At 36.4% G+C, this 14993-nt stretch overlaps 2 protein-coding genes across 3 annotated transcripts in view; one reads left to right on the forward strand and one right to left on the reverse strand.

Annotated features, from left to right (window-relative positions):
* Positions 1-13360, forward strand: part of WDR26 (WD repeat domain 26) — a 43429-nt gene extending 30069 nt beyond the window's left edge. The window contains exons 10-14 of one of the 2 annotated variants that reach the window (XM_059997733.1): positions 385-530; positions 841-919; positions 1191-1320; positions 5593-5778; positions 8473-13360. In XM_059997733.1, coding sequence (XP_059853716.1) covers positions 385-530; positions 841-919; positions 1191-1320; positions 5593-5778; positions 8473-8498 — 567 coding nt within the window. In that variant the 3' untranslated portion in view covers positions 8499-13360. The remainder of the gene's footprint in view (positions 1-384; positions 531-840; positions 920-1190; positions 1321-5592; positions 5779-8472) is intronic. The other variant, XM_059997739.1, reaches the window with a different exon arrangement.
* Positions 1-14993, reverse strand: part of CNIH4 (cornichon family member 4) — a 39321-nt gene that overhangs the window by 888 nt on the left and 23440 nt on the right. The window lies entirely within an intron of this gene.

Genomic DNA, 14993 nt, shown 5'->3' on the forward strand with positions numbered 1-14993 from the left:
TCCATATCGTAACTTGTGAATATTACAGGACAAGTCCCAGTATAGTGAATTTTAAAGGAATGTTTGAATTCTTTTCCAAAAGTTGTGAGACCTTAAAACTTAAGGATTCTTTCTTTCTTTGTATTTATTGTACTTATCTGTGCATGGTAGGTTATTGAAGGGAAGATAGATTTACTAAGATTCTCCCCCTCCCCCTTAGGTATTGTAATGAAATTTGACCTATATTCAAATTCTGATGATTAAAAACACTTATGGAACAATTAGTTTGAGATCAGTCTCAGGAAAAGACAAACATTACAAAAAGATATGCTAAGAGATTCTTTTGTTTTTGTTTGCTTTCTGAGTGCTGTTAAATAATGGAGTTAATAGTAATTTTCTCCTCAGGATTTAGACGGTAATCTTCTTGACTCCTGGGAAGGGGTGAGAGTGCAATGCCTTTGGTGCTTGAGTGACGGGAAGACTGTTTTGGCATCAGATACACACCAGCGAATTCGGGGATATAACTTCGAGGACCTTACAGATAGGAACATGTAACTATATTTTGTATCCATTAAACAACAGTTATCTGATTTATGTTAAAATAAAAGTGTAGTGGAACTTACTTCTTCAGAAAAAGTTTTTATTATGGTTTTGGTTTTGGTTTGATTGGTAATTTGGGTGGATAGTCAGGTGGTGCTTAGTAGTTATTAACTCAGAATCTTTTTATTGATTGAAATATAGTATATAATAGCGAATACAGACAAAATTTGTGATACTTAAGCTAGAACATTTTGTATTTTGATAATTTGAATGTGTTGATTCTTAGTATGTTTCTTTTGACAAATTATTTTTTGGTTACAGAGTACAAGAAGATCATCCCATTATGTCTTTTACTATTTCAAAGAACGGCCGATTAGCTTTGTTAAATGTAGCAACTCAGGTGAGTTTATTAGCATAATTCTCAGAAAAATTTAGCTTAGTTAAAGTTTATTGTGATTTTTAGTATATATAAACAAGTATTTCTGTGAATTCTTAAATTTCAAATGTGTTTGATCCTTAAGTTTGTAGAGTCAACTCGAAATTTTTCAGTTGGCATTTCGCATAAATAGAAAATGAAAATGTTCATCAGGCAAAGGGATAGTCACAGGTAACTTTTTAAAATTGTTTTGAGTTGAGTTAGAATAAATACCTGAATTCTCTTTTGCTTACAGGGAGTTCATTTATGGGACTTGCAAGACAGAGTTTTAGTAAGAAAGTATCAAGGTGTTACACAAGGGTTTTATACAATTCATTCATGTTTTGGAGGCCATAATGAAGACTTCATCGCTAGTGGCAGTGAAGGTAAATTGTGTCTCTGTTGGTTCACATATATTGATGGACTGAAAGTTCTATAATTCTCTCAACTTGTGAACATAGTCATGTCTCCAAACAAATTCAAGATGTTAAATCAAAAATTGTATGAGCTGTTTATCCAGTGCACTGTTAATTTCCTTTTCTTGGAATGATTTGAGTCCTCCTATTGTCACAAATTAATAGTGCCTATTTTGGCTTATGTGGATGTGTGTTTAGTGCATGTGGGAAATCAAGATTTAGTTAAATCTTCATTCTCTCGTATGTTGACTTTTTTTTAATAGATTTATTTTATTTATTTATTTTTTGGCGTTGGGTCTTTGTTGCTGCGCACGGGCTTTCTGTAGTTGCAGCTAGTGGGGACTCCTCTTCATTGCGGGGTGTGGGCTTCTCGTTGTGTTGGCTTCTCTTGTTGAGGAGCATGGGCTCTAGGCGTGTGGGCTCAGTAGTTGTGGCACATGGGCTTAGTTGCTCCGTGGCATGTGGGATCTTACCGGACCAGGGCTCGAACCCGTGTCCCCTGCATTGGCAGGTGGATTCTTTTTTTTTTTTTTTTGCGGTACGCGGGCCTCTCACTGTTGTGGCCTCTCCCGTTGTGGAGCACAGGCTCCGGACGCGCAGGCTCAGCGGCCATGGCTCACGGGCCCAGACGCTCCGCGGCATGTGGGATCCTCCCTGACCAGGGCACGAACCCGCGTCCCCTACATTGGCAGGCGGACTCTCAACCACTGCGCCACCAGGGAAGCCCGGCAGGCGGATTCTTAACCACTGCGCCACCAGGGAAGCCCCACTATTTTTTCATGAGACTGATGGTTTTCAGATGTTAGTAGGTAGTATCTTAAAAATCAAGGTTAATTGTTTTACCTGATCTTGGACAAAATTGACTATAGTTAGATCTTCAGTGTTTCTTTAGTGACCAAAGAAAATAATTTAGGATTCTTATGGTCTCAGAGAAGCTGAAATTACAGAATTGTGTCTACTACCTTTTTGAATAAACTTCTCTGGTCTAATAACATCGGTATTTCAGGCAGGCATGTGCCTAAACTAGTCAGTCTGATTTAAAATAGAAATTGTTTAAAATATGCAAGCACAAGTAAGTGAGGCAGTATTAAAAGTTGGTGTACGTTTTAAGGTGATGAAACATAAATAATGGCAAATTATTGAAAATTTTCATTCAACACATTTTCTTGAGTACCCACTATACTGTTCTAGTACTGTAGCAGCAAATTATTTAAGTCATTTTTTTAAAAACTGAATCTCGTTTTCCAAGGTAGACCAAGGAACTGGATTATGTTGGTAAACACCTGGTAATGTTCAATTACTGTGTAAGATGTTTCTGTTACCCATTTCTTGACAAAAAACTGATCTCAGTAGCTAAGAGGATCACAAAATGACACATGAGTTTTTCCTTTGTGTATAAGATATTTAAGGATTAAGACAAAGAGACATTTAGGGATTTAGATTTTAACATGAAGCATGTGAATTTATCTATTCTTTTTTTTCCCCCCAAAAAAATCAGTCAGATAAGATTGAGAAAAGAGAAGAGTGGTTTACTAGGTAACAATTGGGAGTTCACTTCTTTCCCATCAAAAAATCTTTTTTTATCTGTTAGTTTAATCATGTTATTTTTTTCTAGGTTCTCTATTGGCTTCTAATTTGATATGATCTAAACATATTAATAAGCCTTTTACCTGCTTTTTAGCTCTTCCTACTCAAAGATCTCTTTCCCCTTGCTCTATTTAATCCTGCTCCTGGGGGGTTTTTTTTGCCTCTTAATTATGCCTCACAATCCCCTATAGCTCTTTCTAAAAATAATATGTAGCCTAGAAGTGCTTTAAAAATATTTGTTGCTACCATTATCCCTAGTGATGCCAATCTTTTTTTTTTTTTTGCGGTACGCGGGCCTCTCCTGTTGCGGAGCACAGGCTCCGGATGCGCAGGTTCAGCGGCCATGGCTCACAGGCCCAGCCGCTCCGCGGCATGTGGGATCTTCCCAGACCGGGGCACGAACCCACGTCCCCTGCATCGGCAGGCGGACTCTCAACCACTGCGCCACCAGGGAAGCCCCAATCTTTTTTTTTTTTTTTTTAAGACCAAACTAACTTTAGAATTAAGCCTGATGAATAATGTAATTAAGCCACACATTATATTCTGCTTAGGGATAAAATGAAACATAACTATGATGGAAAGAGATTAGCATTCTCATGATTCAGGTGGTTTAGAATGGTTCTAAAAGTGTTTTCAACACCAAGTGGATATAGCAACTATATTATCTCCCAAGATGACCACAGTAATCCATTTGTCATTTATTGTCAGAAATATATTCCAAGAACCTTCCAAATCCCCAAATATATGAATGTCAGTATAAAATAGAGCAATTAGGAAACCTTTCCCCCTAAAAGTTACGCCATTACTCCAGCCTTTTCATTGTGCTGGAAATATATAGAAAAACTTATGTTTTACCTCTGCATAGGCACTGGATTCCCTAAACTGGTACAGTAAGCAGAGCTTGATCATAAAGCCTGTCATTCTGACCTTGACTACATCAAATCTTAATTTTTGCTGACTGTTCAGCAAATATCCTCCTCGGGTATGTGTTTGCGAATCCAAATGTAGGCAGATTTCAGTTGCATTCACACTTTTCAAGCCTGTAATCTTTCTTTGTGGACTTGCTCTGTCCAAGGGGAAACATAGCTAGTCTGGGCTTTTTTTTCCTTTTGCTAATTTTATTTTATTGAAAGAAAATTATTTTCAGAAATGATTGAAGAATAAGTACCCTCTAGGAAAGATAAATTCAGTACTTCAGTGAGTGCCTTTTAGCTTTTGCTTCACATACTCAAAAAAATGTTCAGAAACAGTTCCAACTTTTTATCTTTGTAAGTTGAAACCAGGGCATGGTTTTTTTTTTTAACCACAAGTTTATTACCTTTTCACCACTCTGAAGTTTCCTCAGTTGGCAGCACATCCACTGAAAGTTCCCACATTGATCTCATAGTTGATTGACAGATCTTCAGATAGGACACTTTTCTGATTTACCCTGGGATTCTGCCTTCTGCTGAAAAGCCATCACTTCTATTTCGTTAACTCTTTGTGGTAGTACATGGTGTTTACTACGTGCTAGACTCTGTGCAAAACACTTTTTCATGTACAGACTTACTTTATCCTCGTAACATGATGAGGTAAGTACAGATCCCCGTTTACAGAGGAGTTGCAAAGAGTGGGTAATGTGCCCAAAGTTACACGGCTGGTCCGTGATACAGGGAGCGTGTGGACTGGGTAGTCTGACTCTACAGCCCGTACTGTGAACTTCTACTCTGTACTAGTCCGTTGTTTTGTTTTGCTTTGTTTGTTTTTGAAGATTATTTTATCACAAAGTTGTCAGGGTTTTTGTTTTTTATGGTCACTTCATGAGATTACAAATAGACTACTACGAAGTCATATTATTATGCTGTCTAGCCTCACAAGTAAACTCTTGAGCAGGGCCTCCTGGATTTCAACCCCAGTTTCACCATTTACTGGCTGTTAACCATGAGCAGATTGCTTCTTCAGTCGCCATCCATAAAAGGGATAAGCATAGTGCCCACCTCATGATGATGGTGAAGATTAAATAATACACTTAAGGGCTTCCCTGGTGGCGCAGTGGTTGAGAGTCCGCCTGCCGATGCAGGGGACACAGGTTCGTGCCCCGGTCCAGGAAGATTCCACATGCCGTGGAGCAGCTGGGCCCGTGAGCCATGGCCACTGAGCCTGTGCGTCCAGAGCCTGCGCTCCGCAACGGGAGAGGCCACAACAGTAAGAGGCCCGCGTACCACAAAAGAAAATAATAATTAAAAAATAATAATAATAATATACTTAGTACATTATAAGCACTCAGTATTTAGCTATCGTAATTGCTATATTTGAATTTGGATACATTGCTTTTCTATCACCTCTCATTTCCATAGAATCTGTCTCTATCCTAGATTTGTTTATATTCAAAGATCTTGACTGTGATTATATATTATGTATTACAGGATATTACAGATAGATTTTGTGGTGACTTGCAAGCTAGTCAGTCATCAGTAACAGGGAAAAAAATGTGTATTTTATTAAAATGGCTTTTTTCAAAAGGTAGTTTGTTAAATTATTCACATTGTTTTTGTTGTCCTTTCAAGTTCTAATAAGTTATACGTTCTGTGTGTAATGAGCAGTAAATTTAAAATCAGTTGGTTTTGTTAATATGTAACAACTCCTTGACTTTTCTCTGAATTACTGTTTATTCAGATCACAAGGTTTACATCTGGCACAAACGTAGTGAACTGCCAATCGCGGAGCTGACAGGGCACACACGCACCGTAAACTGTGTGAGCTGGAACCCACAGATCCCATCTATGATGGCCAGCGCCTCAGATGACGGCACCGTTAGAATATGGGGACCAGCGCCTTTTATAGACCACCAGAATATTGAAGGTAACTATCATACAGTATCCCTGTGTTTTCTCCAGATGAAACGTTGCCCTGCTTATCATAAAGTTGTAGCATTTTTAAGCGGTACTTTATTAAAAGTGTAGGATACAATCAATTTTTTTCCCTCATTTAGAGATTGTACACTATATCTCCGCAGAAGTTTAATTAATCTAAGACACAGCAGTATTTTGTTTGTTTGTTTTATCGGTGACACTGGGGAGAATAAGCTGCAATGTGCCACCTCATTTACATCCAGTTAGTATTGCCACTTTCAAAATTTTATTGAAAATCTTGCTTCATCAAGCAAGAAGTATTTTATACTTTCATACCCATGAAAACTAGCTAGTATATGAAATTTGAACTATATGAAATTTGAACTTTAGAATGATCTTGATTATGGTTTTACCCTTAAAAATAAATATCTGTTAATACCAATAGAGAAAAAGAAGGGAACTAAAATTTATCATGTACCTATGTGCCAGGCAGCCTGCTAGGCCCTTTATATACACTGTCTTGCGTAACATCTTCATAGCCCTGTAAGAGAAGTAGAAGTGTTTTTATCCTCATTTCTGTGGATGTAAAAACTGAAGCATGGCAAGACTAGTTAACTTGTTGAGAGCTGCCAGGTCTTCAAATGTAGGTCTGAAAGGTTTTTTCGACTACTTCCAGATACTTGAAGAAAGCCCAAAGCCAAAAAGCTTAACAGTTAAGGACATAGCTTAATTGAGCAAGATATTGGTACTAGAGAGAGGAGATAACGAGAGCAAAAATATTTAGTTTGCTTAGAAAGAAGTAATTTACCTAGAAACAGAAACAGATTTTTTTTGTTCAGTTAAGTTATTCTTAGAGGAGGAGGGTTGTCAGGGTAGCATGTGTGGTTTAAAAGCGTATTTTCTGTGCTTTTGTCTTTGTGGTTCAAACTGTAAAAGACTTGACCAGATCTCACTGGTCGGTGAGGATGTACAGCCAAAGATGAGAGTAAAAAGCACGAAGAGCACACAGGTCAAAAAGCTTGAGAATTACTGTTCAGTTATTCAGAACCTTCAAGGACCTTTTTGTATCTGTACATCACTACATGACATTCTAACATTCCTCTGAAATCAGCTAAAACTAAAAATCTTGTTGATCTCCTATTGTTCGTTGTTGTCCTTTTTTAGGTTTCAAGCCCCACTCTCTTAGATGTTTTAGAGATCTATAACTGAGATTATATGTGCTTTTCTAATTTTATTAGTCATTTTGGAAGTTATTTCTTCAAATAAACATTTGATTTGAAGAAGTAGGAAAACATTAGGTATATAGTAACAGATTTACCTTGTAAGTGGATTTATTTTAGACATACCTTTAAGGGTGTGTTTATGCTTCTACTGTGAAACAAAAGTTACACTGCTATTTGGTAACTTAGCTATTGTGGATACTCATTATTGTGGGTGAGCCAAACTTGGCCCAGTTGTAAGCACTGGTTCTAATTCAGCAATTTTCAGTTGTGCTTTGCAACATAGGTATAGCCCTAAAATTTCATTTATACCTAAAATAGGAAAACAGCTTCTGTATAACTAGAAATTTGGGTAATGCCTTTTATGCAGGCATCTTCTGGGTTCTTTTTCCCACACTTGAAAACTTGTTTTTCTAATTAATACCTGTTTGGAATAGACGTTTTGGAAAAATATAGATGAGAAGCTAAGGAAATGACATTCAAAAATCATGATATCCTAAGATACTATAAGTCATTGAAGTAAAAATATTTCACTTAACTCAATTTCAAAAAAGAGAATTGCTGACCTTTTATTATAACAGTAAAGTTCCAAACTGCATTTTTTTTTTTTTGAGGACTATAGATAGAATAGGATCAAGTACTAATAGAATAGTACTAAATAGAATAGGATCAAGTACTAATGCATGCTACAGCATGGATGAACTTTGAAAACAATATGCTAAGTGAAAGGAGCCAGACACAAAAGAGCACCTACGGTGGTGCTCTTACATTACATTTACATGAAATGGTCCGGAAGAGGCTAATCCATAGAGAAAGTAGACTAGTCGTTGCTTAGGATGGGGGGGGTGAGGGTTCGCTTACGACTGCTAATGGTGATGAAAATATTCTAAAATTGATTGTCATGATGGTTGTACAATCCTGTGAATATACTAACACCTATTGAATTGTCCACTTTAAATGGGTGCATTGTAGAGTGTGTGAATTTATATCGGTAGAGCTGTTGACACATTACCCCTCCCACACACACACACAAGTGTAGGGTGATATTGCAGAATTTCAAACTGAGCCACTGAAAGGAGAATTAAATACATAGTTATGATGCACAGTTTATCTTGGACTGCCAGATCTTCTTTATTCTCTTCTATTGTAAACTACCATGAAGATTTTTCTATTCTGCATAAGTATTTCAAGGTTCATTTTTAAAGTATGAGATTCCAATATGATTATTCTCTTGGGTTCTCCAATTTTCAAAATAATCCTGAGTTTAGACTGTAATATATAGCCTAAGATGTGACGTGGACACAGTTCTAACGATAATGATGAAAGTATCAAGAATTTGCCTCGATGTGATTGTTTTCTAATGTTACGATATTTTGTAATGGCATGATGCTGATTTTAAAACTTTCTAACTGGTAACTTTTTTCTCCCCCTCCCCTCTTCTTCCTCTTTTCCCCCAATACACATTTCATCTTGTCTTCATTCAGAGGAATGCAGTAGCATGGATAGTTGATGGCGAATCTGGAGCAGACGACTTCTGTTTAACTTAAAATTAGTCGTATTTTAATGGCTTGGGATTTGGTGCAAACAAACATGATTGATAGCTGGACAGACATGCTCGTCATGAAAAAAGAACCATTTCTGAAGCCCGACTGGGGCCAAACATTTACACCTTGCTTCATAGTAACCAGTTGAGATGAAGCACGTCGTTAGAACGTTGTTGGACACCATGTTGAATTATCCCCCCATGGGTTGTGAAGAACTGTGCTACATTCAGGCTTACCCATTGAACTCAGTATATATAATTTTTTCCCTCCTGCCTTTGTCGGGCAGGATCCATTCTTGTTGCTCTTCTGTGTAATGAAGTTTAAATGCTTGTTTGGAAAACTTTATTTAACAGTTTAGAAGGCTTGATAGAAAGAGTGCATTAGTCTGAAGAGTATACATTGGATAGGAAAGAATTTCCTTCTTTTGTTTCTCCAAATCTTTCCGCCTTATTTAGCTTGAGATCTTTGCAGCTTGGTTCATGGATTCTAGCCTTGCCCGTTGCGCAGTATATACTGATCCAGATGATAAACCAGTGAACTATGTCAAAAGCACTCTCAATATTACATTTGACAAAAAGTTTTGTACTTTTCACATGGCTTGTTGCCCCGTAAAAGGGTTAACAGCACAATTTTTTAAAAATAAATTAAGAAGTATTTATAGGATTAAAGTGACTTCATTTGTATACATTTGGAATCTAAACCAGCTTAAAAAGAGTTTCCTCTATGACTTAGATATGCAGTATAAACTGATGCTCTTCTGGAATACCACATGAGACATGGTCAGAAACAGTGCTTGGAAGGACATCACACAGGAAGTTCAGAGTAGCGCTTTGAAGATTTTCCCCCTTTTGTTTTATTCCTGAAGGAACATCAGTACCTGATCGTCAAGAAATTCAAGATTCATAACGAGAATTTTAAATTTATACCAACATGAGAGATCAGTAGTCAGTCCAGGTTTTCAACAAAGCTTGTTCCAAGTTGTTCTCAACTTGGGGAATCATTTTGGTGTGATCTAGCAAGAGAGTAGAAGTCAGCAGATATAACCACTTTGGAAATTCATAGTATAACTGAGCTTGTTAGAAGAATTCAGCAGGTTACAGACATACTTAAACTGGGTTTAAAACCTAGGAGTCATTTCTCTAATTGCCCTTAATATTTTGACATATAGGGATACGTAAATTTAAAGAATATTTCTTCTCAGATTTTCAGATATTGCCATACTGAACCTCATTCTAAACTGGTGCTGTGGATAGTCTCCCTCTCCCCTCCCCTTTTAGTTTAAGGAAGGGTTTCCTTCATGGAAAAGCACTTTTAATTTTGAGAATTTCACGTTTAAAATAAGCCAAAAGCCTGATGTTCACGTTGTGCTTTTAAACCCCGTAACAGCTGAGTACAACATACTTAGTCTCCTTGGAAATTCCCTCCCCTCTTTAGTAGAGGATATAAATATGGTGACCATAGCTGTTACGTTGGGAAGAGGAGTGGGAATACCCCCAAAATAAGATTCTGGTGAAGAAAAAGTCTTACACTGTTCCCTTTCGGCCCAGCCAAGTCTACAATATATTATTACCATGAGTAGACTCCTTCAGGATCCACAAAGAAGAGAAAGGCTTGGATGTTAGGAGTTCTTCCATCGGGGGATGGGTGGGTAGGGGAAGGTAGCAGGGAGAAATGGGTAAAGTCAGGGAAGGGGAGAAGAAAGAAAAACACAATTGGCCTTAAAATAGCTCGGATTCTCCCAGAAAATGATAGATCGTGGTCAGCAGATTATTTTATCAAATTGGTAATGTAAAAGATTTCTTTAAGCTCCATTTTGCAGAGACCACCACTTAGAGAATCAAGAATTCCTGTTTTGATACTTCTAAGTTAAAATAACTATGTTACAGTTTATCTGGTACTTCATTTTTCGTAACTAAAATTACTTTTTACTTTAAGCTTGAATAAAATCTTCATTGGTAACTGTATATAATTAAGTGGCAACTTCTCTTTACCTCAGTACAGTTAAATCCATTCATATTTTAAGTGATTCATGTATACCCTGAAGCCATTAATACACCCCAATCTCTATGGTAACATCACTAACAAAATGTGGGCATAGAAACTCCACAGCTGTTTACAAATTTGGTTACAGTGTGCTATGGTACATGTGTAACATTCACGGAGATTTGTGCCCATTCAGGGGCAATTTGGCGCTCAAGTCTACTATACTTCACCCAGCCACCCCTAGATCTGAGTTTTCAGAGTGCTTCTGAAGTACAGTTAAAAACACTTTAAAAAAGTGGAGTAAAAGAGAGGCACATTTTACAAGAACATAACTCCATTAAAACGGAGTAACAACTATGCAAAGGTTTCTATAGCAGCTAGGTGAGTTTGTGTTCCGAGTCTGTCTTAACTGGCAGCTTCCTATATATACTGGTACTTTACTGTGCCAATTTGCTGTAAACGTCTACTTCATGCATGTGCCATGCAGCGACTGTGCTAGAAAGGTAAAATAAGTGAAGATACCTAGGATTTTATGGTACAAAGAACCTGATAGCAGGATGGTCTAACTCATAGCTCTTAACTGAAAACTTCTGACAGTGCTGTAGTCTCTATATAGGCTTGAGGTGAGAATATACAGAGTGAGAATACTACCAAGCCAGCTGCAAGATACTAACAAATGTATAAACTGAAAAGTACCAATACTTTTTGCACATAGATCAAAATAGAGTGGAGAATTTTGGCTCCAAAAATCAGGTTAGTAGGCTCATTTCCATGTGCTTAAAAATGTTTTTTTGTTGTTACTATTCATTGATTAAGGGCTAGAGCACGTATGAAATTAAATGTCTTTTTCCTCCAAATAACTGGTTATTAGTAGTACAGTGTTGGATTTGGGGATTCTTAAGACTGGTGTGTGGGTGGTGAATTAGAGTTGGGGAATTAGCTGGGAGGGATGACAAAGTTTCAGTTTGGGTTTTTGTATGTTATTAGTGTTCATTCTAGCTAGCTACATTTCTTTTGCTCTTATTGGCCAGGTAAATGTTATATTTAACCAGGTAAGTAGTTTAAACAGAGGAAATTTTTTTTGCAAATGCCCCTACACATTGGCCCATTTCAGTGGGTGGGAGAACAGAAAGGGATTACCTAACTTTAAAAATAAACTTAAGTAATTAAAATAACTTGGTAATTGAAAGGAAAAAAATCAATTTTTATCAGTATTTTCTTAATTTGAAATCACACTAGTAGTAGTATGGTAATTTTTATTATTAGGAGTGTTCTCCCTCTGGAGTGGCATTTCATGACATTAATAGAAAACCCTTTTTTCCCCCACCCCTCCCCATCTTGAAATTTTCTTTTTTAGGATGTTGGTTCCTGCACACAAGAACTGACCCTATCACCTCTGCTCACAGTGGTAAATATAACGTACATCTCTTGAAAGGGAAATATCCATGTCAGTTTCTTTCACAGCAGAAGAATGGCTACTTTTGAATGGGGAGGAAAGAAGACATTTTTCTTAATATCCTTTTTGTCCCATCTCTGAAGTGTATAAATATCTTTATTTCGTTTTAATTTCTCATTTAGATTTTAGCAACTTCTCTTTCGGGGTTGTTCTCCAAAATACTACTTCCATTTCAAAAACCATATCGGATTTAATTTAAACCGCTAACTTTAAAAGAAGAGGTGAATCTGCATTTATACTTAAGACACTTTCTAAAAACAGGGTGAACTTAATCGAAAATTTTCAGTGTTGTTAAGCTATTGTTATAGTAGCTGCCCTATAGTTGCAAAAACAAAAACTATAAAAACCCGTCCCTTATCTACTTAATCCAGATAGCCTGGATTTAATGAAACTAAGAGAATAAAAATGTGTGCGTGTGTGTGTTGTGTGTCTGTGTGAAAGAGATTACTTAATTCATAAAAAGTCCTGGAAACAGCTGTCCTGGGTTCTTGTCAGTTTCACTAAAAGTCTCGTGCACATGTGAAGTGCCCTCTCTGAATTGAAGGTTTGGTTAATACTGGTATATTTTTATAAGACTGAAATTGTGTCCCCATCTTTAACTTAAAACATTTTCATCATCAGGGTCAATGTGCTAAAAACTGAATCGGAACATTTTTAGGCACAGATGGAAAAAAATGTTATTGGCTCCTTGAAAATGTGTGTGTGTGGCGAGGGGAATAGATCCACAAAAGCATGTATGTACTTACAAACCAAGCTGTAGAGATCAAGAAAAGAACTTAAGTGTTGATCTCAAGATTTCTAAATTGTCAAGATTTACATGGCATTGTGGTGGAACTAGTTAAAACTTAGAGCTTTTGATATATAATAACTATTTGCTATGGACTGATTAAATGTTTCAAAGGATTGTGTTCTTAAATATTGGGGTTTTTTTTTTTAACTGCCTCTCAGATTATATTTAGTAGTTTAAATTTTTTTGCTTTATTATTTCATTAAAGCATAAGAAACTTCAGGTCTCTGATATATTTATTTTCACTTGTTCTACTAATTATTTACAAAACACCCTTTGTTAACTTTTATTTTATAAATGTGTAGTATATTAAATGTCTTTAAATTTTTGTTCAATTGAATCTACATTAACTTTGATTTGCTTTCCTGGGATTTTTTTTTTTAATACACCTTTTCCATGTCAGTGCATAGCACTTAACCAATCGTTTGTATTCCCTTTCAATCCAATAAACAGAATGAATAATTAAGTAATTGTTGCTGTGTTAAATCTCCTAATAGGCATTAGCCTGAGTGTCTAACTAGTACTATTTTTACCTAAAACAATTGATTTGCTGAATTTGACATCCATAGATTTACCTGGAGTTTTTTAGTGGTGTCTAACAGAGCACTGCTTTGCCAGTTGAGATATCTGTTTTTTTAAAAGCTGTTGTGTGTAATCATGGATTAATTTAGAAAACTCTCAGGAACATTTGCATTTTTAAAGGAATCATAAGCCGCATGTTCAAAAACATTACTGCGTCTGAAATTATGCGTTTAGGCAGTGGATATGCTGACAAGGGGAGAAAATATATTTCCAGTTTGAAATTAAAATTTATTTCATAACAAATAAATATATAGTTATTTAAAGATATCCTTGGAGAAAGCATTCAATGTATACAAACCTATATAGTACATTTGTATTTATGAAAAGAAAAGAAAACCAATTGCCCATCAGGGTGAATTATTACAGAAGTAGGCTTTATGATTTTTACTACTAAGAGTGGTGGTCTGCACAGTAAAAGGAAGTGCAAATGTGAAAAATTAGTACTTGGCAGGCAATCAGTGGAGACTCAGGATAGCAGATCCAGTGATGAGGCAGAGAGAGGTAATGCTTCCACACTACTGCTCACCACCTTAAAGGTACGGTTTGCCACTTCCTCTGATCAACAGGCAAGAGAGAAGTTTTTTCTACTTGAAGCCTTTAAATACAGCTATACTTTGCAGACTTAGCTTAAAGTTTCATGCCAGATCCCAGCACCAGGTAAAGAAAATTTCCCAACCTTAATAAATCTTAAGAGAGTTGTATTTTAAAAACACAATTCAATTCCCTTTCATTTAAGCAAAAGAAAAGTTGATGGTCTTCAGTTACATCATTTCATGACTTCTACTTGAAATTTTTCCCAGAAAAACTTAAAACTGTTAAAGAACATTCAACAAACAAAATGACCCCATCATCCTGTCACTACTTCCAAGAATCTTAGGTGTCTGCCATTGGTTTTGTGGCAGTGGGCTCTCCTCTCTCAAACCTGATGAGCGTGCGTAACATGGGCTTGCTGTATAGGAAACAGTACAATCACGTAATTAACAAAATGTTAAATCGGCATGTAATGTATAGCTAATGCTGGAAACGGAAGAACAAGAACAAATTTTCAGCAAGTTTTAATTTCCTTTTCTGATGCGAGGATTAGTGGCTTCTTTGGTCACTGTATTAAATTGATGCAACTGGAGTCCCTCATACACAATTTAAGACTTTTAACATCTTATTCAAGACATAATTAGCCATGGTGATAGGCCGTATCTAGAATTCAAATAAATGAATGTGCTAATGTTCTTCATTTAAGTTCTGTGTGGCTTTTTCCTCATTTTGAATATAATTTTAAAATGCAGCTACACATTGAATTGGGAGTTGTATACCAAATAGTTTCCAAATATTGAATAACTTTGCCCTCATTCCCAAATGGAAAAATACCAGTTTGTGGCCTATGAATTCAGAAAAGGGGTCTTGATTTTATTATCAATGAAAAACTTGTTCTAAAAGTTCTTTCACACTATGTATAAATGGGCTCTCTTTCCCGTTAATGGATTTGCATGAAAAAACTTTTCAGTTAAGATTTTTTCTTTCTCCCCTGTTAATGGGTTTGCATGAAAAAAACTTCAGTAACATTTTGTGTTCTTGTCCACAAAGAACTGATACTATTCAACTGGTTTGGTTTTAATTTCCTTTCTCTTTCTGTGCTTTCTCCTAGTGTTTGTATAA

This window comes from Delphinus delphis, chromosome 1 (genome assembly GCF_949987515.2).
Source record: "Delphinus delphis chromosome 1, mDelDel1.2, whole genome shotgun sequence".
NCBI lineage: Eukaryota > Metazoa > Chordata > Mammalia > Artiodactyla > Delphinidae > Delphinus > Delphinus delphis.